At 39.0% G+C, this 24,495-nt stretch overlaps 1 protein-coding gene across 1 annotated transcript in view; it reads left to right on the forward strand.

Moving 5' to 3' along the window:
* Positions 1-24,495, forward strand: part of OSBPL11 (oxysterol binding protein like 11) — an 87,417-nt gene that overhangs the window by 57,510 nt on the left and 5,412 nt on the right. Inside the window, exons 8-12 of the mRNA XM_079767176.1 lie at positions 155-295; positions 5,101-5,599; positions 9,734-9,920; positions 19,351-19,533; positions 22,148-22,301. Of these exons, the coding sequence (XP_079623302.1) occupies positions 155-295; positions 5,101-5,599; positions 9,734-9,920; positions 19,351-19,533; positions 22,148-22,301 (1,164 nt within the window). The remainder of the gene's footprint in view (positions 1-154; positions 296-5,100; positions 5,600-9,733; positions 9,921-19,350; positions 19,534-22,147; positions 22,302-24,495) is intronic.

The raw sequence follows: 24,495 nt of genomic DNA on the forward strand, positions 1-24,495 counted from the left end.
ACATTTTCAGTTTTCCAAGGGGATTGGAAACAGATTTTTGCTTGTTCTCAGATTGATTTAGGCCCAACATAAATGCCTTCAAGTCTGATGTTTAAACCTTTTTCTTAAAGGATATGAATAAGCATTTGTAACAATAGACTTGTTTTGCATCAAGGAACCTGAAGAAATAAATACAGATGATGAGGTGGAGGATACTTGTGACAACAAGGAGGAAGACCTGGGAGCTGTGGAAGAGCAACGCAGTGTTATCCTACATCTCTTGTCACAGCTCAAGCTGGGCATGGATTTAACAAGAGTAAGTAATGGGATAAACTGTCTGTGGAGATCATTGGGTCAGGACTGTATCTGCTGTACCTGTAATCATTAATGTTGTCAGGGCTTTTTAGTCTTTATGAGTTTGTTTCTTAGTCTCTTAATCAGCATTTCTTATTTTCATTAAAGTAATTTCTTATTTTAAAAAATATTACCAGCAGGAAGTTTCATAGCAAATGAGGACTTACAGTTTTCTTGTTTCTGTACAAAATTAAAGGGGTCCATTGGTAGACAGAACTAAAATCTAAAGAAAAGGATGGTCCTAGCCACCTTGGCTCAGTGGTTAGAGCGTTAGCTTGCATACCAAAGGGTCGTGGATTCAATTCTGATCAAGGCACATCCCTCTGTTGCAGGCTTGATCCCCTAACCTCCCTGGCCCCAGTGTGCAGGAGGCAATCAATTGATGTTTCTCTCTCTGTGTCTTTCTCCCTCCCACTATCTCTGAAAATCGATGGGAAAAATATCCTCGGGTGAGGATTAACAAAAAAGAAAAAGAAAAGGATGTATAATCCCACAAAACCATGAAAGGCATTGATACTTCTACTTTACTCTTACTTCCCATGTTGGATAGCACATTTTGGGTATTATCTATAACAGGGGTCCTCAAACTTTTTAAACAGGGGGCCAGTTCACTGTTCCTCAGACCGTTGGAGGGCCGTACTATAGTTTAAAAAAAACTATGAACAAATTCCTATGCACACTGCACATATCTTATTTTGACGTAAAAAAACAAAACGGCAAAAACACCCGCATGTGACCCGCGGGCCATAGTTTGAGGACACCTGATCTATAACAAACATTTTCTGTAAAGGACCAGAAAGTAGTTATTTTTTGGCTATATGGGCATAGGTCTCTGTTGGAACTACTTAACTCTGCCTTAGTAGCCATAGATAATATGTTGAATTGGGCGTGGCTATGTTTCAACAAAACTTTTTTTTTAATATATATTTTATTGATTTTTTACAGAGAGGAAGGGAGAGGGATAGAGAGTTAGAAACATCGATGAGAGAGAAACATCGATCAGCTGCCTCCTGCACACCTCCTACTGGAGATGTGCCCGCAACCAAGGTACATGCCCTTGACCGGAATCGAACCTGGGACCCCTCAGTCCACAGGCCGACGCTCTATCCACTGAGCCAAACCAGTTAGGGCTCAACAAAACTTTATATATAAAAGCAGGATGCCAGATTTGACCAAAGGCCATACATAGGTTGCAGAGTATGTCTGAATTAACTAGATAGTGGGAATCTTTTCACAATATATGTGTATATAAAATTACCACAATATATACTTAAAATATCTTACAGTTTTGTCAATTATACCTCAATGAAACTGGTGGGGGTGGGGTGGGGTGGGGTGGGAGTGTGGTCTGAAGACTAATAGAATCACCATTACCTGAGAACTTGTTAGAAATGCAGAATCTTAGCCCCTAATCCCAGACTCAGAGGACCAGGTACTGCATTTTAATAAGACTCCAAGGTGACTCGTGTATACATTAAAGTTTGATTAGCACTGATCTATAGTTTTTAATTTTAAGCCAGTCTTCTCCATTCCTAGATTATTTAATTAGTATGCTTTAAATTTTTTTAACAGTTAATCTATGTCAATTTAAAAAGATAATCAGGTTTAGCCCCAGCTGGTTTGGCTCAGTAGATAAAGCGTCGGCCTGCAGACCAAAGGGTCCTGGGTTCCGGTCAAGGACATGTACCTTGGTTGCAGGCTCCTCCCTGGCCCCGGCCCTGGTCAGGGCTTGTGCAGGAGGCAACCAATCAATGTGTTTCTCTCACATCAAAGTTCTCTCTGTCTTTCCCTCTTTCTTCCACTCTCTCTCAAAATCAATGGAAAAATATCCTCGGGTGAGGATTTTATATATATATATATATATATATATATATATACACACACATATATATACACACACATATATATACACACACACACACACACACGTATATATATGTATATATATGTTTATATATGTATATACACACACACAATCAGGTTTAAAACCTATATATGTCAAATATTTACTACTGTGGATTGTGTACTTTGAATTACTACTGATATTACTTTGCATTAGTATGGCATTTCAAAATTGACTTATGAAGTGTATTTCAAATTGAAGTTTTTTTATGCCAGTGAAAGTAGGTTAAAAGGTTCTTTGATTCATCGAATTATTCATCTGAAGATATAATTTGAATAGAAAGCACATTGCCTTTTATGTTCATTTAGAAGTATTTCAGATTTTGAAAACACACACATTTATTTGTTTTCTTAAACTTACAGTCATTATAGAAGGGTTTAAAAGTAAGTGGATTGGGGAGTACACTTCTAGTTGCTAGATGGAATGCTGCCCGATTCTTGAATCACTTAATAAAGCCAATTAAAGCTTAAAATAAAATGGATGGAATTAATAGCCTGCTAAGAAGCAGACATTTTTGGAATTAATAAAGAAACCCATTAACCTTTCATCTTCATCTAACAACATCTCAACTGGGTATCATTTTTATTCTAGAAATATTTTCATATTAGTAGTTCAGAAAAGACTGTTAGTTCTAAAATTAGTTCTAATGAGTAATCATGTAAGGGATTTGCTGTCCTTTAGTAGACTAGGTACATAAGGTATAAGTACAGTGTTGTGGTTTATGAGGCATAAGACATTTGAAAAGAATGTGCTGTGATAGTAATGCAGATGGTTAAGCGCTCTTTTGGCATGAATAACTGTATATAATATACTTTCCCCACATTTGTGCCTTGTTAATTTAAAAGATGCATAGCCCTGGCTGATTTGGCTCAGTGGATAGAGTGTCAGCCTGAAGACTGAAGGGTCCAGGGTTCGATTTCGGTCAAGGGCACATGCTGGTTGTGGGCTCGATCCCCAGTGTGGAGCGTGGCATGTAGGAGGCAGCCGATCAATGATTCTCATCATTGATGTTTCTGTCTCTTTCTCCCTCTCCCTTCTTCTCTGAAATCAATAAAAATATGTATTTTTTAAAAAGAAAAAGATGTATATATAGCCCTGGCTGCTGTTCACTTGGTTGGAGTGTCGTCCCATACACCAAAAGGTTGCAGATTCGCTCTGGTCAGAGCACATACGGGAGGCAAGCGATCAATGTTTCTCTCTAATATCCATGTTTTCTCTATCCCCCCCCCCTTCCTCTCTCTAAAGTCAGTAAAAATAAATTTGTAAAAGGTGTGTATATAAAGTCACTTATATTTACCAATCACGGAGTACAAACATTCACATAACTTTTTTTTAAATGGTGCTTTTCGAACAACATTAAAGAACTTGGTGACTAAATTGCAGTCACATCCACCTCTTATCTACAATAACACTGGCATAACAAATATTTATCGAACCCCTCTTATAGACCAGACACTGTACTAGGTGCTGGGACTACAGCAACAAAAAGAAGGTAACCATGTTTGTAGCCTGCATGTTGTGAATAAATAATATACATTTTCCCCACTGTTCATTTTATTCCTTTTTAAATATTATGAATTTAGTATAATTAAATACTTCAGAAGGTTTTGGAAAATAAAGGGGGAAAAAACCTCCTATAATTTTACCACCTTAACAACATACTAGTAACTCTCACTTTCTGAGATTCCCTTGTAATCTTTCTTCATATAATTACAGTTTATATCTAATTTTGTTGCATTTCCTTTTTTAGATGTTTTTGTGAAATGTGTTATACACACAGAAGACTAAATAGAATGCATATAAACATTTCAAAGTGCATTGGTGAAACGATTACCCATGTACCCACAACTCAGATTAAGTTATAGAACACTAGAGGCCCGGTGGGATCCCTCGGCCTGGCCTGCGCCCTCTCACAAGCCGGGACCCCTCGGGGGATGTCAGATAGCCGTTTTTTGGCCCGATCCCCACAGGCCTGATCCAGACAGGAGGGAGCCCGATCCTGTGCTTTGAGTGTCTGTCCCCTGGTGGTCAGTGTGTGTCATAGTGACTGGTCGATTGGTCATTCGGTCACTTAGGCTTTTTATATACATAGATTGTCAAAACTTGGAAGCTCTTTGAATGCCCCTCCTGGTTGTAGTCCCCTACTTTTTCCTAGATGCAACTACTTACTTGGCTTTTGTGTTAATCATCCTCATACTTTCCTATATAGTTTTACCACCTATTTATGTACCCCTTAACAGCGTTACTTCTCTTAGAAAAAAGTGAATAGCCAGCACAAGCTTAGCTGTATAAGGAATGTAGGCAGTGAGAGTAAGCTGCTCAGTATTTTCTGCTTCTAAGCCAGCCGTGACTTACCTCCAACTCTCAGCAGTAGATTGAAGCCACAACATGTCTATGGGTGAAATGAGTGTCTTCAGCCAATCAGACAGCAGTGACATATCTTGGTGTAGGATTCTTTTTATCTATTGTCTCTGGGCACTTGGTGAACCTTTTCAGTATGAAAACTCATATTTTTCAGTTCTCTGAAATCTTGAATTATTTCATTGGTAATTTTCTCTCCTCCATTTTTTTGCTGCTCTCTCTCTCAAACTCATTACATGGCTATTGGACTCCCCGGTTCTCTCTCTTTTTTTTCTTTTCTTCTTTTCTCTCCACTGGGAAGGTTTTTGTATCCTTTTAAGCATGCTTTTAAAATAATCTTAAAATTTTATTTATGTATAATTGATAAAACCAATGCTTATTTTTTAATGAGCTTTGTGGCTTTGTGTTTAATACCCATTTAGGCTGAAATGTTTTCTGAGAGATAAGAATAGTTATCTATATTGGATTAACATTTCTCTATTTTGTTGTTTTTATTGTTTTAGGTGGTGCTTCCTACATTTATCCTAGAGAAGCGTTCCTTGCTGGAAATGTATGCAGATTTTATGTCTCATCCCGATCTATTTATAGCCATCAGTAATGGAGCCACAGCTGAGGACAGGATGATTCGTTTTGTTGAGTACTACCTTACCTCATTTCATGAAGGCCGTAAGGGAGCCATTGCTAAGAAACCGTACAATCCTATCATTGGAGAAACATTTCACTGTTCCTGGAAGATGCCAAAAAGCGAGGTAGCATCCAGTGTTACTAGCAACTCTTCCACCCAGGCAGTCACAAATCATGCTCCTCTATCAGAGGAGGCTTTGAGCCAGGTCGGACCAGACTGCTATACAGTCAGATTTGTTGCCGAACAGGTTTCCCATCATCCTCCAGTATCAGGATTTTATGCAGAATGTGCAGAGAGGAAGATGTGCGTAAATGCGCATGTCTGGACTAAGAGCAAATTCTTAGGCATGTCGATAGGCGTGACGATGGTTGGAGAAGGTAAGTAGAAAAATTGTTCTCCAATTTTTAATACAAATTATAATCTTAAATTTTGGGAATCTAGATAAATATGAATTATAAATTTGAAATATTATGTGTACTATTTCCCCCTCCCCCCCCCCATTTCCTAGTATGTTACAGAATGCTGGTGGGGCGAGGGGGCATATTAATGAAAAATATAAATTCTTTTAAATTTTTCCTGATTTTAAATGTAAAATATTTTTATTGTAGAAAATTCAGAAAACTTAGAAGAGTATCAAGGCGGAAATAAAAGCATCTCTAATTCTTCCATTCAGAAATGCATAAATTTTGCCAACATTTTGTATTTTTGAGTGTGTGTATGTTCATACTTTTATTTTAGTTTTATAAACTTAGGAGTAATTCTCTCCATATAGTTTTCTTTCCCACTTTTTTTTTTTACACTATATATTAATTTTCCCATATCACTGATAATACTTGAAAATATATGTCTTCATTATTATAAAAAGCACTCAAGAAATATCTTGTAGATAAATCTTCATCTTTTCTATTTCTTTTAAATATATCCACATTTGTAAGGAGATATTCATAGACTATTTTAAAATACATTGCCAAACTTTAGTTCTACTTCAGCTAAAGGTTATGAAAAAATAATTTAGGAAATACAGTGTTTTTTGGCCAAGAATACAAAACAAAAAAACCTCCACAGAAATCATTGCAGAGTTACTGCAAATACAGGGTGGGACAAAAGTAAGTTTACAGTTGTTTGTATGGAAAATAATACAATGATAAATAATAATATAAGAATAAACTCTTTTGCATACTCAAAATTGTAAACTTACTTTTATCCTACCCTGTATATAGGCAGAAAAAACTACCATTTTAATGTTAAGAGAACACCATTGTGCATAGAATAATTTGTTCTGAATGTAAACTTAACAGTATAGGGCATAATTAAGCCTGTGACTCTAACATTTTGAGATTGTGTTATTGTAGCTGCAAAGAAAATATTTTATCCCTGTTTCAGTTTTTCCTATAGTATTTTTAACATCTGTTGTTGTGAGTCTAACCATTTTCCAGATGTTTCAAACTAAGCAAGAGTTTTATAACATTAGAAAATATTTTATTAGTTTAAAAATAAAGTTTGCCACCTACAGCTTTTAACATTAGCCCTGAGCTCTTCATAAATACACTTATTTATTTTATAGATTAAAAAACTGAAGTCTAGATGATGGGATGTGTCTGGGTTAATTCAGGTTAAGAAAGGCATAGCCAGAAGGAGGCAGAGAGCCTCCTTCTTTGGCACATTATTCCTCAGGACAGTTCTCTTATCAGCTCATATAACAGAAGGAAACTGGTAATGATAGCCTCTCCCACTCCAAGAAAGGAAATACCTCAAGATATGAGGAAAAGCATTAATATCTTAACCATGCATTAATTGTGGAGGAGGTATATAATAGATAATTTTTAATTATTTAAGTCTTAATTATATATTCATGAATCGCCTTTTAGAAATTAAATTGTTATTGGTTATCCTCAAAAGAAAGTAAATTAAATAATAGAATGGGACTTAGGACAATTCATTTTGCTCCTATAGCAGCTATGTTTTTTATTTTTTTATTTTTTTAAATATATTTTTATTGATTTCAAAGAGGATGGGATAGGGAGAAAGAGATAGGAACATCAGTGATGAGAGAGAATCATTGATTGGCCGCCTCCCCATTAGAGATCAAGCCTGCAACCCAACCCAGCATGTTCCCTGACTGGGAATCGAACCGTGACCTCCTGGTTCATAGGTTGACGCTCAAATCTCTGAGCCACACCAGCCGGGCAGAAGCCATGTTTTTATTTAATAGTTGAGGAAAATTCTGTTTATTAGATAAATGATATTTTAGAATTCTTTGGATCTCAGTTGTTTTTACTAGTGTATTATCACATACATTTGAAACTGGGTGTTTATTTCTTCAGGTCTTAAATTCCACAGTGTATGCTACTTATGTGAAATGTATTCTTAGAAATCAAAGATTATAAATCCAGTTTATAAGATCATATATTTTTAGAAAAATAATAAAAATATCTTTTCCAACTTCGAATTAATCAATTTATTATTAAACACTTGAAGTATACCCAAGTAAATTATGTCTTCTGACATCTCCCATTATATATAAACATATTATAGCCAGAACCATATCCCCTATGAAATGGCTCGATAATTCTTGATTTATTGTTGCCCTTTATGAAAACTACTAAGGGTGCCCGGCCGGCATGGCTCAGTGGTTGAGCATCGACCTATGAACCAGGAGATCACAGGTTTGATTCACAGTCAGGGCACATGCCCGGGTTGCAGACTCGATCCCCAGATCCCCAGTACGGGGCATGCAGGAGGCAGCCAATCCATGGTTCTCTCTTATCATGGATGTTTCTATCTCTCTCTCTCTCTCTCTCCCTTCCTCTCTGAAATCAATAAATATATATATATTTTTAAAAACTACTAAGGGCAATAAAAAAAGGTTGGTTACTACATGTAAAATAGACTCAGTTTGTCTATTTGCTTATTCTAAAAATAAACTATATTAAAATATTTATTGTAACTCTTGCCCTAATTTGCAAATATTAAGAACAGAGTACTTGCCGAAACCGGTTTGGCTCAGTGGATAGAGTGTCGGCCTGCGGACTGAAAGGTCCCAGGTTCGATTCCGGTCAAGGGCATGTACCTTGGTTGCGGGCACATCCCCAGTAGGGGTTGTGCAAGAGGCAGCTGATCGATGTTTCTCTATCATCGATGTTTCTAACTCTCTATCCCTCTCTCTTCCTCTCTGTGAAAAATCAATAAAATATATTAAAAAAAAAAAAAAAAAGAACAGAGTACTTAATGAGCATTCATTAAGAGAGAGATACTGGAACAATTCGTACCAGTGGTACATATCCAGTTCAGTAATTATTTTGATGTTAACTAGATAATAAGCTAAAGTTGGTAATAGAGCTCAAGACTTCTTAGAGTCTCTTAATTATTTAGTACTGGTGCCCTAGTGCACGGATTCATGCACGTTGAAAGGAGATTAATTAGAAAGTGGCCGGCGGGACAGGACGAGACAGGCCGGGCACACCCTGGAGCCAACCTCCCGCGGTCCCTCCCCAGCCAGCTGCACCTGGGGTGGCGCCGTGGCTCGAAGGGCATCTGCTGAGTGAGCGGGGTCCCTCCGGAAGGTGGGGTCACTTGGCCTGGCCTGCGGGGATCGGGCCGAAACCGGCTCTCCAACATCCCGCAAGAGCTGTCCCAGTTTGCAAGAGGGAGGTTCTCAGGTGACACACCCCAAAATCAGGCTCCTTCCTCTCTGTTTCTGGGATGTGTCACCTGAGAACCGCCGCTGCCAAGTCACCAAAGCTCAGCAGCTCCTGCGTTGAGCGTCTGCTCCCTGGTTGTCATTGCGTATCATAGCTAACGGACAGATGATCCCTTAGCCTTTTATATATATAGATAGATTGATTAGTCATTAATTTAATTCCCTTTTTATATGTTTTTTTAAACTTCTTAATATAGCATCACTTAATATGTAACAAGCCCATTTAGAGTAATATTTTTTTGAAAACTACCACTTCTGTCTCTTGTAACTTTACCATAAATACTTCAAAATTTGGCAAACAGAATTTTGATGATCATAGTTTTGTCATAAAATTTCATTTTTTCCTTAATATACATAAAATAGAATGAAAAACACTTTTCATCATACCATCTGAGATTAAGGTCTACGACTCTATAACATTAAACAAAGTTATTTCCAAACTGCTAAAAAAGTTGTTAATACTAATTACTTTTTGTAATATTTAATAATGATCAAATCTTACCATGGCCTTAAACTCTGACTTAAGGTTTTTATTTTTAGGATCGTTAGAGGGAACTCTTGTACTATTTCCACTGAACATTTTCTGGTTTTATGAACCCCACAGAAATAGTGAGGTCATAGTGGAAGTAATCTTGATTCACTATTAGCAGGAATTTGTGTCAAATACAATTGTAAATGAAGCCAATTTCATCCAAAGCTAAATAAAAATTAAGCAAAATTATGTTTATTTACTAGACAGGAGAAAACATAATATGGATTTTTCATAGCTGTATTTTTACAATATTAACAACCTTCATGTTTTTATATTCAGGTATCCTTAGTCTATTGGAGCATGGAGAAGAGTATACATTTTCTCTACCTTGTGCATATGCCCGGTCAATTTTAACTGTTCCTTGGGTGGAACTGGGTGGCAAAGTCAGTGTCAACTGTGCAAAAACTGGTTATTCAGCCAGCATCACTTTTCATACTAAGCCATTTTATGGTGGCAAACTGCACCGGTAAGGACATTGTAATGATATTTGGCTCTTATTCTATCTGTTTGATCTTTTATTATAACTCCTTATTGTTTTTCTGCTTTGTTTTATGTGAAATGGGGTTGGATTTTTATTCATGTTTATTTTTTAATATATTTCATCTTTCAAGGCATTCTGGAAATCATGACCTGGTTTAACAAATAGTGACAGATCTATCTACTCTTGTAAAATTTTCCTGGTTAAATAGCTAACAAGATGTAGAATAGAATTCATAACATGAATATGCAGCTTCTGGCCCAAATTCTGCCTTTAAAAGGGATTTAAACTTGGATCCAGATCTCCGTGGAGGCAGCTATTGCTACAGGTTAGTGTAAAAATGCATCTAGCCATTAGAAATAGTTCAAGAAGTACAATGAAGGAAGCCAGTGTCTTTAAGCACCAGTATTGAATTGTATCTTTGTTTTAATTCCATCCCGGAATTGGACAATTATGTATATTTTTTTCGTGGCTTGTTGATCTCTTAAGCACTAGTCCAGATCACCCAAACTATATGAGGACAAGCTTTCTAATAGGATCCTCAAAAGGAGACTGACTCTTTCCTTAAGCTTTTTTTTTTTTTCTAAAATATTTTTATTGATTTCAGAGAGGAAGGGAGAGGGAGAGAGAGACTGAAACATTGATGAGAGAGAATCATTGATCGGTTGCCCCCTGCACACCCTCCACTGGGGTTCAAGCCTGCAACCTGGGCATGTGCCCTTGACCAGAATCAAACCTAGGACCCTTCAGTCTGCTGGCTGATGCTCTATCCACTGAGCAAAACTGGCTAGGGCTTTCCTTAAACTTTTGATGTCTATTATGAGGTATCCCTGAAGAAGGGATAGTTTTCTTTTTCTACAAAGTTTTTATTGAAGAATAATACACATACAAAAGTATACAAGTTAATTTGACTTTGTGAGTATTTGAGCACTTTGATTTAGACATGGAATATTACTGGCATCCCAGAATCCTTCCTCCTGCCCTGTTACAGTTATACAGTTATACACATACACACACACACACACTCTTAAGTTAACTACTTACATTCTTCCCACTTAAGGTAGCCACTATCTGATTTCTAACACTGTAGATGAGTTTTGCCTGTTGTTGAAATCTACATAAATTAAATCATATACTATGTGCTTTTTCATACCTGACTCATTTTGCTCAAATTATGTTTTTGAGATTCATCCATGTAAAGTTGTAGTTTATTCTACTTACTGACTTTTTTCTGTTGTATGACTGCCACAATTTATAGTGCTGCTAGGTCAGTGTTTGGTGAACATATGTATGAATTTCTGAGGTAGATATGTAGGAGTGGAATTGCTGGTTGTAGGGTATGAAGTTGAACTTTATTAGATATTGCCAGTTTCTTTTTTTATTGATTTCAGAGAAAGGGAGAGGGAGAACGAGATAGGAACATCAATAATGAGAGAGAATCATTGATCAGCTGCCTCCTACATGCCCCCTCCTGGGGATTGAGCCAACAACCCGGGTATGTACCCTGATAGGGAATCCAACCATCACCTCCTAGTTTGTGAGTCAATGCTCAACCACTGAGCCACACCAGCTGGGTGCTGCCAATTTTTCTTAAGTGAGTATACCAAAATACTCTCCCTTCAATCCTGTATGAGATTTTTAGGTACATATAGTTATTTTACTTCTTTTTCATTGGATGAGTAGTATTCAACAATCTTAGAAGTGGAAAGAAAGACTAATTAGCTCCCAGGCATTGAATAAGCCTTTAATTTATGGATTCTAAAACACTAAAGCAGAGAATTAAAAAAAAAATTACAGATCACCCAAACAGAACCACTAGACATTGTCAGAATCCTTACAGAAGGTGGTTCACACTCTGTTATATGTACTTCTACTTAGTCTCATTATAGTAACCACAGGATTCAAACCTTAAAATTAGAAGGGACTTTAGAAGTCACTGGACTGACATTTACTTGGCACATAAATCCCTCTGCTACGCCCACAAGCCATGCCCACAAGCCAATCAGGAGCGAGTATGCAAATTAACCCAACAAATATGGTGGCGGCCACAGAGCTGGAGCAAGCAGGAGGCTTGGGTTGCCCCCAGTGATGGAGGAAGCCAAGCTTTCCACCCGCCCTGGCCGGCCCTGGCCTCCGCTCAAGGCTACAAAGTTTCTATTATAGAAGATAAATAAATCCCAGATACCAGGGCTTCCGCTTGGGTCGCTGGGGGGCGTGGCCAGCCTGCAAACCACCACAGGCCCCTTTCCCAGGCCGCCCCAAGGGAACCCCCACCCTGATCCGGGACACCATTCAGGGCAAACCAGCCGGCCCCCACCCGTGCACTAGGCCTCTATTCTATCTAATAAAAGTAATATGCAAATTGACCATCACTCCAACACACAAGATGGCTGCCCCCATGTGGTCAAAGATGGCTGCCCCCATGTGGACACAAGATGGCCACCACAAGATGGCCAGCAGGGGAGGGCAGTTGGGAGGGACCAGGCCTGCAAGGGATGGTAGTTGGGGGTGATCAAGCCTGCAGGGGAGGACAGTTAGGGGTGACCAGGCCGGCAGAGGAGGGAAATTGGGGGCGACTGGGCCTGCAGGGGAGAGCAGTTGGGGGGGACCAGGCCTGCAGGGAAGGGCAATTGGGGGTGACCAGGCCTGTAGGGGAGGGCAGTTAGGGGCAATCGGGCTGGCAGGGGAGCAGTTAGGCATAAATCAGGCTGGCAGGGGAGTGGTTAGGGGGTGATCAGGCTGGCAGGCAGAAGCGGTTAGGGGCAATCAGGAAGGCAGGCAGGCGAGCAGTTGGAAGCCAGCAGTCCTGGATTGTGAGAGGGATGTCTGACTGCCCATTTAGGCCTGATCCCAGTAGGATCGGGCCTAAACGGGCAATTGGACATCCCTCAAGGGGTACCAGATTGGAGAGGGTGCAGGCTGGGCTAAGGGACACACACACACACACACACACACACACACACCCCGCCCCCGTGCACGAATTTCGTGCACTGGGCCTGTAGTGAGTAAATAATGACTGTAGACTTTTAAAAAAATCATTATTATTCATCATAAGATTTTTCTCCTCTGAACTTTCTTGGGTTGGTGAAGGGATAAAAAACTTTTTAAGGATATCTCATATTCCATCCATATGGGTTATCACATGTTGAGCTAATGTTGAGCCATGAGTGGAAACTTTCCCATATTCATTACAGTTCAAAGTGTTCATTCCAATATTAAATCTCTGCTACAGAGAGGGAAACAAGGGGCTTCTATTTGTACATATGTGTTCTCTGATACTCTTCAATTAAAACCTTATTCCAGATTTAGTATACATAGTGTTACCTCTCTTGCATGTTCAGAATTTTCTTCTTTTGTAACAGCTTAACTAACTATATAGCTATTCTGATTAAATTTTGTCTCAACTATTTTTCAAACACTGATAAGTGAATTATATTTATGCAAATGTCTCTTTATAAAAATGTATAGTTTTGAGCTCAGATTAATTTTCCCCAAATGCAAAATATCCAACCTTTTTCCCTGAACCAGTGCTTTACCTTACCTTAAATTATAATAATAAATACAAATTATAATAATTTACCACATTGCAAAGACTACCTTAATGTGGAGAAACAGAATTCATCTCCCAAATCTCACCATTGCCATGACATTCAGATAGTTGCTGGCTGCAAATATCCTGAGTAGAAACATTTCTCCTGGTTTTTAAGTACCTCTTCAGTACTTAGACTTGTGCTTGGGGATATCCTTTTTCTTCCCTTCATAGCTCTTACTCTTACTCCAATAGGGAAATCTTATTTGTTGTTCAGAGCTGATGCCTCACTAAGACTAGATTATTCACATTCTCCAGTGTCACCGCTCCTTTTACGTTTCTCTAATACTCAGTCTTCCTGATAATGTTCCGTAACCACATTCTTGGGCTTCCTGTCTGCATTGTTAAGAACTCGGCTGTCCTCTGTCTCACTGGAATCCCTGCTGGGGCAGGCAGAATAGTAAGCAAGCCACATGGGAATGTACAGAGAGGAGCCCGAGACCCATCCATTGCTGGATCTCCAAAGATTTGGGGAGTGTATCTGAGGCTGAGGGAGTGGGATGCAGGTTGCCCACTGGGAGAGAAGGTGACCAATTTTATAGTGCCTTTTTTCTTCTTACATAGCTTTCACAGCCCTTCTATTAAAAAATTGCTTCATTTATTTAACCACTTTATATTCACAGTTTTCTTGAGATAGACTCTATTTTAAGGACTTTGCCCAACCAGTGTTGCTCAGTGGTTGAGCATCCACCCATGCACCAAAAGGTTCGCTGGTTCGATTACTGGTCAGGGTACATGTCTGGGTTTTGGGCTTGATCCCCAGTAGAGGGTGTGCAGGAAGCAGCTGATCAATGTTTCTTTCTCATTGATGTTTCTATCTCGCTCTCTCTCCCCTCTCTAAAAGTCAATAAAAACATATGGAAAAAAAATTAGAAAAGAAAAAGTTTAACCCTTTGCACTCCCTTGCTTTTTTCTCGAGCTGCTACCGATGCTAACCATGTCGAGTCACACTCAACATCCGAGTGCAAAAGGTTAAAAGGATAGGGCAGATTCGGGCTTCTTTTCGTAATTGACTTTATTCCTATCATATTATCTTTAGTAATTTTTTGGACAAATTTGATCTGTATTTTGAAGGGAGCCAATTAACTTTTCTAGCATGAAAGTTATATCTATTTTATTTATTTTACTTATTTTTATCTCTTACAATAATTCAAACCCACAGAAGAATTGTAAAAACTATCATGTACCTTTTACCTAGATTGCACACTTTATTGCTGCTGTTGTGATTATTGTTCCTAAAAATTTGAGAGTTAAAGACATCTTGACACTTGCCTGAATTTTCTAAAAATAAGGAAATGCTCTCATATAATCACAGAAGAGTTGTCAAATATAGGAAACTTAACATTGATATAATACTATTATCTAATGTATAATTCATATTAAATTTGTCAGTTGTCCCAATTATTGGCAGTGTATATTCTTTTGACTCAAGATCATGTATTACATCTTCCTATTAATGTCCCTTTAGTCTCCTTTAACTTGCAACATTCACTCAGCCTTTCTTTGTCACCTATGACATAGACATTTTTTAAGATTACAGGCCAATTTTATAGAATGCCTCTCAATTTAGGTTTGTCTGCATTCTTTCAAATTAGGTTCAGATTATACATTTCTGACAAGAATACAGTTTAAGCAATATTGTATCTGGAAGTGGTATATTTTAAATCTGTATTTTTAAAAGGATCAACCTGGTGGCAGGCAAAGATTGGGTTGGGGGCAGGGAGGTGGTAAGGGAAGATCAGAAGTTGGGAGACCAGTTTTGGATTCAGATTTAACAGACTTCAAGAAATAACTGACCAGGTATAGAAGAGGCATCTAAGATAACGTTGAGTGATATCCTGGTTATCACCACTAGACTACTAGTAATAAACCTCTCTAAAACGTAGTGCTTAAAACAATTCTTTATTGTCTATTACAATTCTGTGGATTTATTAGGCTCAGCTGAGTAATTCTCATGTAGCATATTTCACATGGCTATAGTTGGATTTTGGTTGGAGCTTCAGACTAAGGGCTTAACCCAGTTGGATACCCAAGGTAGCCACTCACATGGGAAGTAGTCGATCTGGCTGTTGACTGGGAACTCAGCTAGGACAGTCAGCAAAGGGCCTACATGTAGCTTTCCCACATGAATAGAGCTTCTCCCATCTTGACAGCTGTTTTTCTAAGAGGTAACATCCAAAAGCAAGCATTCCAAAAGCCTTACTGGCTTTTGATACCTGGTTTTCATATTTTGACTTTTTAAATGTTCATAATAATTTCAAGTAACATCTCATTTTTGTTATTGATCAGTCATTATATTTGCCATCTTATTTCTTGGAATTTCTTACTTAAATTAACTTCTTTTCTCCCTTCATACTCTTTACCTATTCACAAGACTAGTCATTGGATCTTTTTGTTACTTGGAAATATAGCACCTTTCCTTAGCATAGTAGCATTCATATACCACTTTTTCCATAACTCCTGAGAGATACTTTTGGCTGGCTCCTTTTTTCCATTCTGATCTCCCTTAAGACCAATGGCTTCACCTAATTTCTCATTTAAAAGATACATATTAGAAACAGACTTCCCTATTTCACATCTTTCCTTCTTTGATTTTATAGAATACTAGAGGCCTGGTGCATGAATTCGTGCACGGGTGGGGTCCCTCAGGGTGGCCTGCGGGGATCGGCCCAAAACCCACAGTCCAACGCTGCCTGCAGCTCCTACCTGCCACTCTTGCTCATCCCGGCCCCACTGCACCTGCCACAGGCTCATGCCCAATCAGTCCCGATCATGAGAGGCTCGCACAGCAGTGCTCGCCAGCCATGAGCCCTGCATCTGGTGCCCTCCCAAGGGGAGTGGCCTGCAGGATTAGGCCGAAATCGGCTTTCCAACATCCCCCGAGGGGTCCCGGATTGTGAGAGCTTGCAGGCCAGGCCAAGGGACCCCACTGGTGAACAATCGGGCCCGGGGAGGGACCAGGGGAGGGCTCCAGGGCGTGTCCGGCCCTGTCTCACCCAGTTCCAATCAGGGCCAGCCGGCCAGGGAGAGATGCAGGAGGTTGGCCAGCCCTGGAGGGACTGCAGGAGGGTTCCAGGGTGTGTCCAGCCCATCTCCCTCAGTCCTGATTGGCCCAACCCCAGCAACAAGCTCACCTATTGGTCAGAGCATCTGCCCCCTGGTGGTCAGAGCACATCATAGCAACTAGTCAACCGGTCGACTGTCTGCCCCCTGGTGGTCAGTGCATGTCATAGCGAGTGGTTGAGCAGCCTTAGCATATCATTAGCATATCATGCTTTGATTGGTTTAACGGTCGACAGGTCACTGGATGACCAGACCCTTAGCATATTAGGCTTTTATTATATGGGATTATAACTAAAATCTTTCATACTTTTATTAATGGCCTATACCTTCTTCCTTAGACATAGCCTAGGTTTTTTTCCACTGTTACCTTCAATCAAAACAGTCACATTATCTACCATCTACATTTGGTGTAAATGTATTATATTCCACTTGTCTTCCCTTACTCCCTCATTTTCCACAGTTGTCTCTGATGCAGCCAAGCAAACCTACTTAACTATTCCTCATGCCCTTGCACATCTCACAATCCCATTTTTTGCACTCACTTTGGGATGATGATTGTGTGTGTGTGTGTGTGTGTGTGTGTGTGTGTGTGCGCGCGCGCGTAATGGCATAAGATTATGTGCCCTGACCGGGAATTGAACTGTGACCTCCTGGTTCATAGGTTGACACTGAACCATGCTGGCTGGACAATATGTGTGATTCTTGTTCCCTTCCCCAGTCCTCTTCATGCTGCCCTTGCTGTGGAGCTGCACTAAGCAGCAAGGATCCCATGTAACCCAGCATGCATGAACAGGGACCTAGGGCTTGTTATTTGTCAAGTGGAAAGGCTTGTGAAGGAGATAATGATAACTTGAGAGATTGTGCTGTGGCAGTAAAAGAGAGATCAAGTGAGGAATGGATTATTGTTCTTTGGTTCTCAGAATATAGTTCTGGGTATGTGTGGACGGAGAAGGCAAGAGAGAAAGTATTCAGTGTCATCGCCTCATGTTCTGTTTGGTTAAAGATAAATTTTCAAGGGTGGGAACAATGTTGGCAAGTGGGACCAAAGAGGAAATATGGATATCACAAGAAACATTCAGTCAGGCAAAACCCCCTAGCAATGTAATTATTTATGTTCAGATGCTTTGAAATATAACCGAGTTCCCACCCCTGCTGTAATCAGCTGACTTATAGTCATAGCCTACTTTGATTTTGAATGTTTGGTTTCCTCTTGGATTCCAAACCTGTGTACACCTTGATCTTTAAATCTGGTTCACTGATTGTTTGCTTATTGTCTCCTACACTTCTGCCTTGAGCTCTGAGGTTGTAGACTGTTGACTTCTCTTGATTAAGAACTATGGACTCCCTGAATGCAGCATGTCCTTCTGATGCCTCGGCCATTGGCTTGTAACTGAAAAATGCTACTTAGGATTCTTGAGCTGTCACCTTCAGGCTTTGGTCTTTTGGATTCCCTTGTGAACTCACATAAACCATACTCTGTCACACTGAATAGACACTAAACTACCACTACTCTCTGAGTTCTGAATGTCTATCTAATCTGACCCTGTTGTTATTTGTGTCCTTCAGTGAACATAAAATACTTCATTAAAAATAATTAGACCTGTTCCTATTCCTTCATTTGTACTGCATCCTATCTGTTGATAAACCAGCCAGATAACTAAATCTTTATTAATCTTTCAACAATTTTAGTGTTTGAGTTCTGAGTTGTGTTGATAATAATTTTTATATACTAGTGCTCTTTTAATTTTTCTATTTTGTCAAGAGAATTTTTAAATTTTAATATAAAATTTTTTGTTTTTCTACCTCTTTTTAAAAAATATATTTTTATTGATTTTAGAGAGGAAGGGAGAGGAAAAGAGAGCTAGAAACATCAATGATGAGAGAGAATCATTGATTGGCTGCCTCCTGCACACCCCCTACTGGGGATCGAGCCCGTAACCTGGGCATGTGCCCTTGACTGGAATTGAACCCGGGACCCTTCAGTCCACAGCCCGACACTCTATCCCAGGGGTCCTCAAACTACGGCCCGCGGGCCACATGAGGCCCGCCCAGGACATTTATCCGGCCCGCCAGGTGTTTTTGCCGCCGCTGCCTGTCCTGCTTAGCAGCCGACTCGTCCCGGGCCCGCAGTGCGCCGCACCCTCCGACTGCCCTCCTTCTCTCTGAGGGACAGTGAACTGGCCCCCTGTTTAAAAAGTTTGAGGACCCCTGCTCCAGTGAGCCACACTGGGTAGGGCTGTTTTTCTACCTCTTATTGATTTGTCCGGTTTCTGTATTTAATTTAAAATTAGGCTTATGTGATTTTATACAGAATTGATAAAGCCAGAACTTTAAAATAGAGACTCCAAGCTTTTACATAAATACTAGTAGGACTAGTTTTTAAAAAGTTAAATAGGTTATTTATTATAACATTTTTCAACTGTGATAAAAAATAAATTTTAATATTTTTTGTATTCCTATTTAGTTTTAATATTATAATAGTTTTGTTTGTAGCAAGCATTTTTAACGATCACACTCGGTAATTATTTATGATAATTAAGTCTCTACTTTGATTCCCAGTGTTCTTTCTAAAGATTAAAGTTGTTGTTATTTGAAAAAGTTACTATGAAGCTAACGTGGATTTACAGAGTGACTTCGGCACTGACATTGAAGTGAGCTGTATAATTAACTTAAAGAATTCCCAGAGTATGTTCTTGGGATTCAGAATCTGAAGAAAAAGCACAATATCAGTTTATTATAGCAGATCTTTTTTCTGCCTGCTTCTAGGGTTACCGGTGAAGTAAAGCACAATAGTAGCAACACAGTGGTGTGCAAAGTGCAAGGGGAATGGAATAGCGTTCTTGAGTTCACCTACAGCAATGGAGAGACAAAGAATGTGGACTTGACTAAATTGGCAGTGACGAAGAAAAGAGTAAGACCTCTGGAGAAGCAGGACTCATTTGAATCCAGGTATGTCATCTGTGCATCCACCCAGGAAAAAGTCAGAAGCTCTGGATCTTAATCTAAGCCTTTTTACTAACTTACCACTTGGACAAGTCACTTCACCAGTTTGTATCAGTTTCCTTATCTGTAAATTCAAAGAGTTTGATCTGATCTGATGCTCTTAAACCCCTTACCAGCTATGGCATTATATCATACACAGTCACATTTTAGTAAAAGTCAAACATTGCTAAACTGGGCAAAATATTAACATTTAACAGAAAGTATTACCACTATCCTTACCATAGAAACTCTTACACATCTGTAATAATAAAAGCATAATATGCTAATTAGACCAAACATCCTTCCTGACGAAACCGGGGCTGCAAGGGGAAGCTGGTGCCAGCAGCCAGGGGAAGGAAGGCCTACTCTTGCACGAACTCCGTGCATCGGGCCTCTAGTTATTAATAAAAAGACAGATACCCCCAAGTAGAAAAATGGGCAAAGAACAGAAAGAGGTAAGAGGTAGCTCACAAAAATAGCGGGGAAAATGCCCATTAAGAAAATGAAAAAAATGTTCAGTGTAATGAGAAATCAAAGAAATATAAATTAAACGATAAGACAAATTAGTTTTTAAAATAATGACCTTTTGAGGGGAAAAGTGTGAGCAAATAGACATTTTCATACAGCAGGTTAGAAGGTAAATTAGAACAGCCTTCCTATAGAGTATTTTGGCAATATATATCATAGGCCTTTAAAAGTAAGTGAAATGGATCTAAATGTGTTAATAAGGTACAGCCTCCAAAATGTGTTGACAGTGGTTACTTCTGGAAAGGAGTACCAGGGGTCTGAGATATGAAAGAGATAACCCTTGCTTGCATTTTGTATCATGTGGAAGTATTACTGTATCAATTTTAAATGGAATAAAGAAAATACAGGAAAGCATCTATAATAATCCTACCTAATAATAGAGTAACATGCAAATTGACCGTACCTTCGCCACGCCCACCAGCCACGCCCACCAGGAAACTGTCGCAGGGACGTTGCGGTGCGGCGGAGGCTTTCCCAGCCTTGGACACCAGCGGGGAGCCTGCACGGATCGCAGGCAACGACCAGGGGGTCGGCTCCTACGATCCATAGCAGGGACGCTGGGTGCGGCCGAGCCCAAGGCCGCTGCACGGGGCCAAGCCCCGACCCTGAAAGAAGGCAGAAGGCGGTGGCCACAGCCAAAGCCTGGGTCCCCGGTGCCGGCAGAAAACTGGTGCAGGCAGCCAGGTGAATGAAGGTCTATTGCACGAATCTTCATGCAAACGGGCTGCTAGTAAAAGCATAATATGCTAATTAGACCGGACAGCCAAACAACCTTTCAGGCGAAGTCGGGGCTGCAAGGGCCTAGGCAAGCCGCCGCAACTGCGAGGGCCAAGCCCCTTGCATGAATTTTGTGCATTGGGCCTTTAGTTAAATATATTAAGTTATATCACATAAGTGGAACCATACAATTTAGATGAGTAAAGGGATTAAATACCCATTAACCAAAGACTGGGGTTGGGTCAAAAAATAAAACAGTAGTAATTGAAGTAAAATTTTTTTCTTCTCCAAGTTTGGTCTGCAGATCCTTGGGATCCTTGAGATCTGTTGAGAGTATCTCCAATTTCTTTTTTTTTTTCCATAATAATGCTAAGATGTTATTTATCTATTTCACTCTGCTGCCACTTGCTTTGGTGGTGTCAAAGCAATGGTAGGTAGCACTGCTGGGCCTTAACACTGATCAAGGCAATGGCACCAAACTGGACAAGTAGTCATTGTATTCTTCACTACTATGTACTTGCAATTTGTAAAATGCTAGTTTCTTAGAAAAGAAATCTTTTTAATGTTCTGCATGACACATTGGGAGTAGGCATAAACCACTTGTGCTAGATCCTGAAGCACAGTGGTTGGTTACCTGGAGGGAAAGCATTTGTGCAGTTGTCTGAGTTACAAGTAAGTTACTCCTTATGAAACACCAATTTTGCTTAAAAGAATGGTTGACAAACTGTAGCTCTTCTAATTTCACTATTAGATTTTTCTTACAAATGAAGAATGCGAACATGGCACTTCACAGAAAAAAATTGAAACTATTTGTAGCAAATAGTAAAATTTAAATGGAAAAAACCTAAGTGTTCATCAATGAATAAATAGAGAAGCTGTGTGTGTGTGTGTGTGTATGTGTGTGTACATACATATATATATAAGGAAATAGTATTCAGACATTAAAAAAATGAAGGAAATCCTGCCATTTGTGACAACATGGATTGACCTTGAGGGCATTATGCTATGTGAAATAAGCCACGCAGAGACAAATACTGTATGATGTCAGTTGTATGTGGAATCCAAGGGGCTGCGGGAGGGAGCACTATACTGTTGGTAAGAATATAAATTAGTTCAGGCAACATGGAAAATAGCATGGATATTCTGCAAAAAATTGATAACAGGACATTAACATCAACAATGTGATATCAATATTCTTATAACTCATAGGCGTGAAATTATACATCTGATTTAGGAAATGTAATTTTTTTAAATTGCTGATAATTTTGAGGGTATCAGTTCTCTTTACTATCTTTGTTTAAGAATGTTTGTGAAATGTGTGGTTTTCTGATTTCAGGCGATTGTGGAAAAATGTGACAGACGCTTTGAGGGAATCTGAAATTGATAAGGCCACAGAGCATAAACGCACCCTGGAAGAACGCCAGAGGGCTGAAGAAAGGCATCGTATTGAAACGGGCACACCCTGGAAAACCAAGTACTTTATTAAAGAGGTATATTCTCCCTGTCTTCCGACCAAAACTTGTCTGCTTAGTGGGAATTTTAGCTTACTAAGCTTTCTTGGCTGTTATTACACACCTCCATTTCTGAAAATAGCCCAGCTTAAGCATTCCTAGAGAGGAAGGGGGGTGGGGGAAAGGGAAGAGAAGGAGAGAGATTGAGAGAGAGAGAAACATCAAACTGTTGTCTCCAGCACACCTCCTACCTGGGATCAAACTGGCAACCCCTTTGTGCACGGACGATGCCCAACCAACTACGCCATTCCGGCTAGGGTCCAGAGACCACATTTTAAGGGAGACATGAGAAACTTTAATTGGCTACACAAGGGATAGTGAAGTGACTAGAATTTTTGCAACATTTAAGGAAAAAATAATGAAGTGGGTATTTAGCCTAAAAAATAGAAAATAAGGGCTATTCATTATCATCTTCAAATATACTCATTATCATCCTCGAATATATCACAGAACTTTTTTAAAAATATATTTTTATTGATTTCATAGAGGAAGGGAGAGGGAGAGAGAGTCAGAAACATCAATGATGAGAATCATTGATCAGCTGCTTCCTGTACACCCCCTACTGGTGATCGAGCCCACAACCTAGGCATGTGCCCTGACCAGGAATCGAACCAGTGAACTGTTTCATAGGTCGATGCTCAACCACTGAGCCACCTTGGCTGATCTCACATCGAACTTTTTAATCAATTCTAACAGCAGACTTGAGCTAAGCCCCAACTACCAGGAAGCACATTTTGAGTTTAACATTACACATTATGTAACAATTAAAAAAAATCCAGTAAAAAAAAAATAAAAATCCAGTAATAACAGAGTGATTTTATGGTAATGTGATCTCCACCCCTAGACTATACAAGAGAAGAGTATAATGCACTATTTACAGTTAGACTAAATGATATCTGAAGTCTTTTCTAAATTTAAAGATTTTGTTTTGTTTATTACTTTCTGGTAGGACTCAGAAAGGTGAATAATGAACCAGATCTGATATCAAGAAAACTTTTCTTGTCTATAGCCAAGTCTAAGGACACACATTGAATTTTAATGTTGGTCCATCAGGATAGAATTTGGAAAAAGTAATTTGAATGTGATTTTTACATATTTATTGCTCAAAATCTCATAGTTTGTTATAGTAGTTCCATTAATTTCATTTTCTAATCTTTGGGTATCTAATACAAATACCATTGCATGGATAGAAATAAAAAGGGAAAGTATTTTATATCTCTGCATTTTTATATGAAAGAATAAACCCTTTAATTACTATTCAAATTCTAGTCTGGTAACCTTGGACTTTTTTTTTCATTTCAAGCTCATTAAGAAAGCAGATGTACCAGAAATAGATTCTAGAGAGAAAAATTTATAAGGCAGGACTGCTGTAAATCATTAAAATGAACTCTGGGGCTAAAAAGAAAGACACAATCAATGGGATTTTAATGTATACTTGCTTCTTCTCAATAATTCTTTTAAAAAATTGTTTTAATCCTCTGGATATCCTTTCCATTGATTTCCAGAGAGAGTCGGAGGGAGGGAGAAGGGGGAAAGATTGAGAGAAACATTGACGGGAGAGAGATAAATCAATTGTTTGCCTCCCGCACACCTCCCCATGGGGGCTGGGGAACCTGCAACCAAGGTATGTGCCCTTGATCACAGGCTGACGCTCTAACCACTGTACCAAATTAGCCAGGGCTCAATTCTTTATTTGACAGATATAATTAAGAAACTACCACTTAATCTTTTATTACATTTTGCTGTGTTGGATAGACAAATGTAGAAAGTGATGGCAAGATATGGTGATTATCCAATAAAATAGTAAATTTCTTTCAATCATAAGTTACTACCTTATAGTATGAACAGTGATTTTCAATTGGTGTGCTGCAAGAATTTTTAAAACATGCAGTACCTGCCTATTTAGTCAGGGACACTGACCTCTTTTCCCTTAGATTGTCAATTAAAATAATGACAATAGCCAACACAAACAGTGTCTTGAAACATAAATATATAGGTCATATAATAGAGTTGCATCTTATTGGTTATGTCACATAATAAGGTTGTCTCTGATTGGTTAATTCTTAGTAACAGAAATCCTATTTATATACAAGCATAGACACTTGATTTTTTAAAAAGTCACTTTGGAGCAAAAAAGGGTAGGTAGTTACTATGATTATCATTGTAAATCAAT

Source organism: Cnephaeus nilssonii (assembly GCF_951640355.1).
Source record: "Cnephaeus nilssonii genome assembly, chromosome: 3".
Classification (NCBI taxonomy): Eukaryota; Metazoa; Chordata; class Mammalia; order Chiroptera; family Vespertilionidae; genus Cnephaeus; species Cnephaeus nilssonii.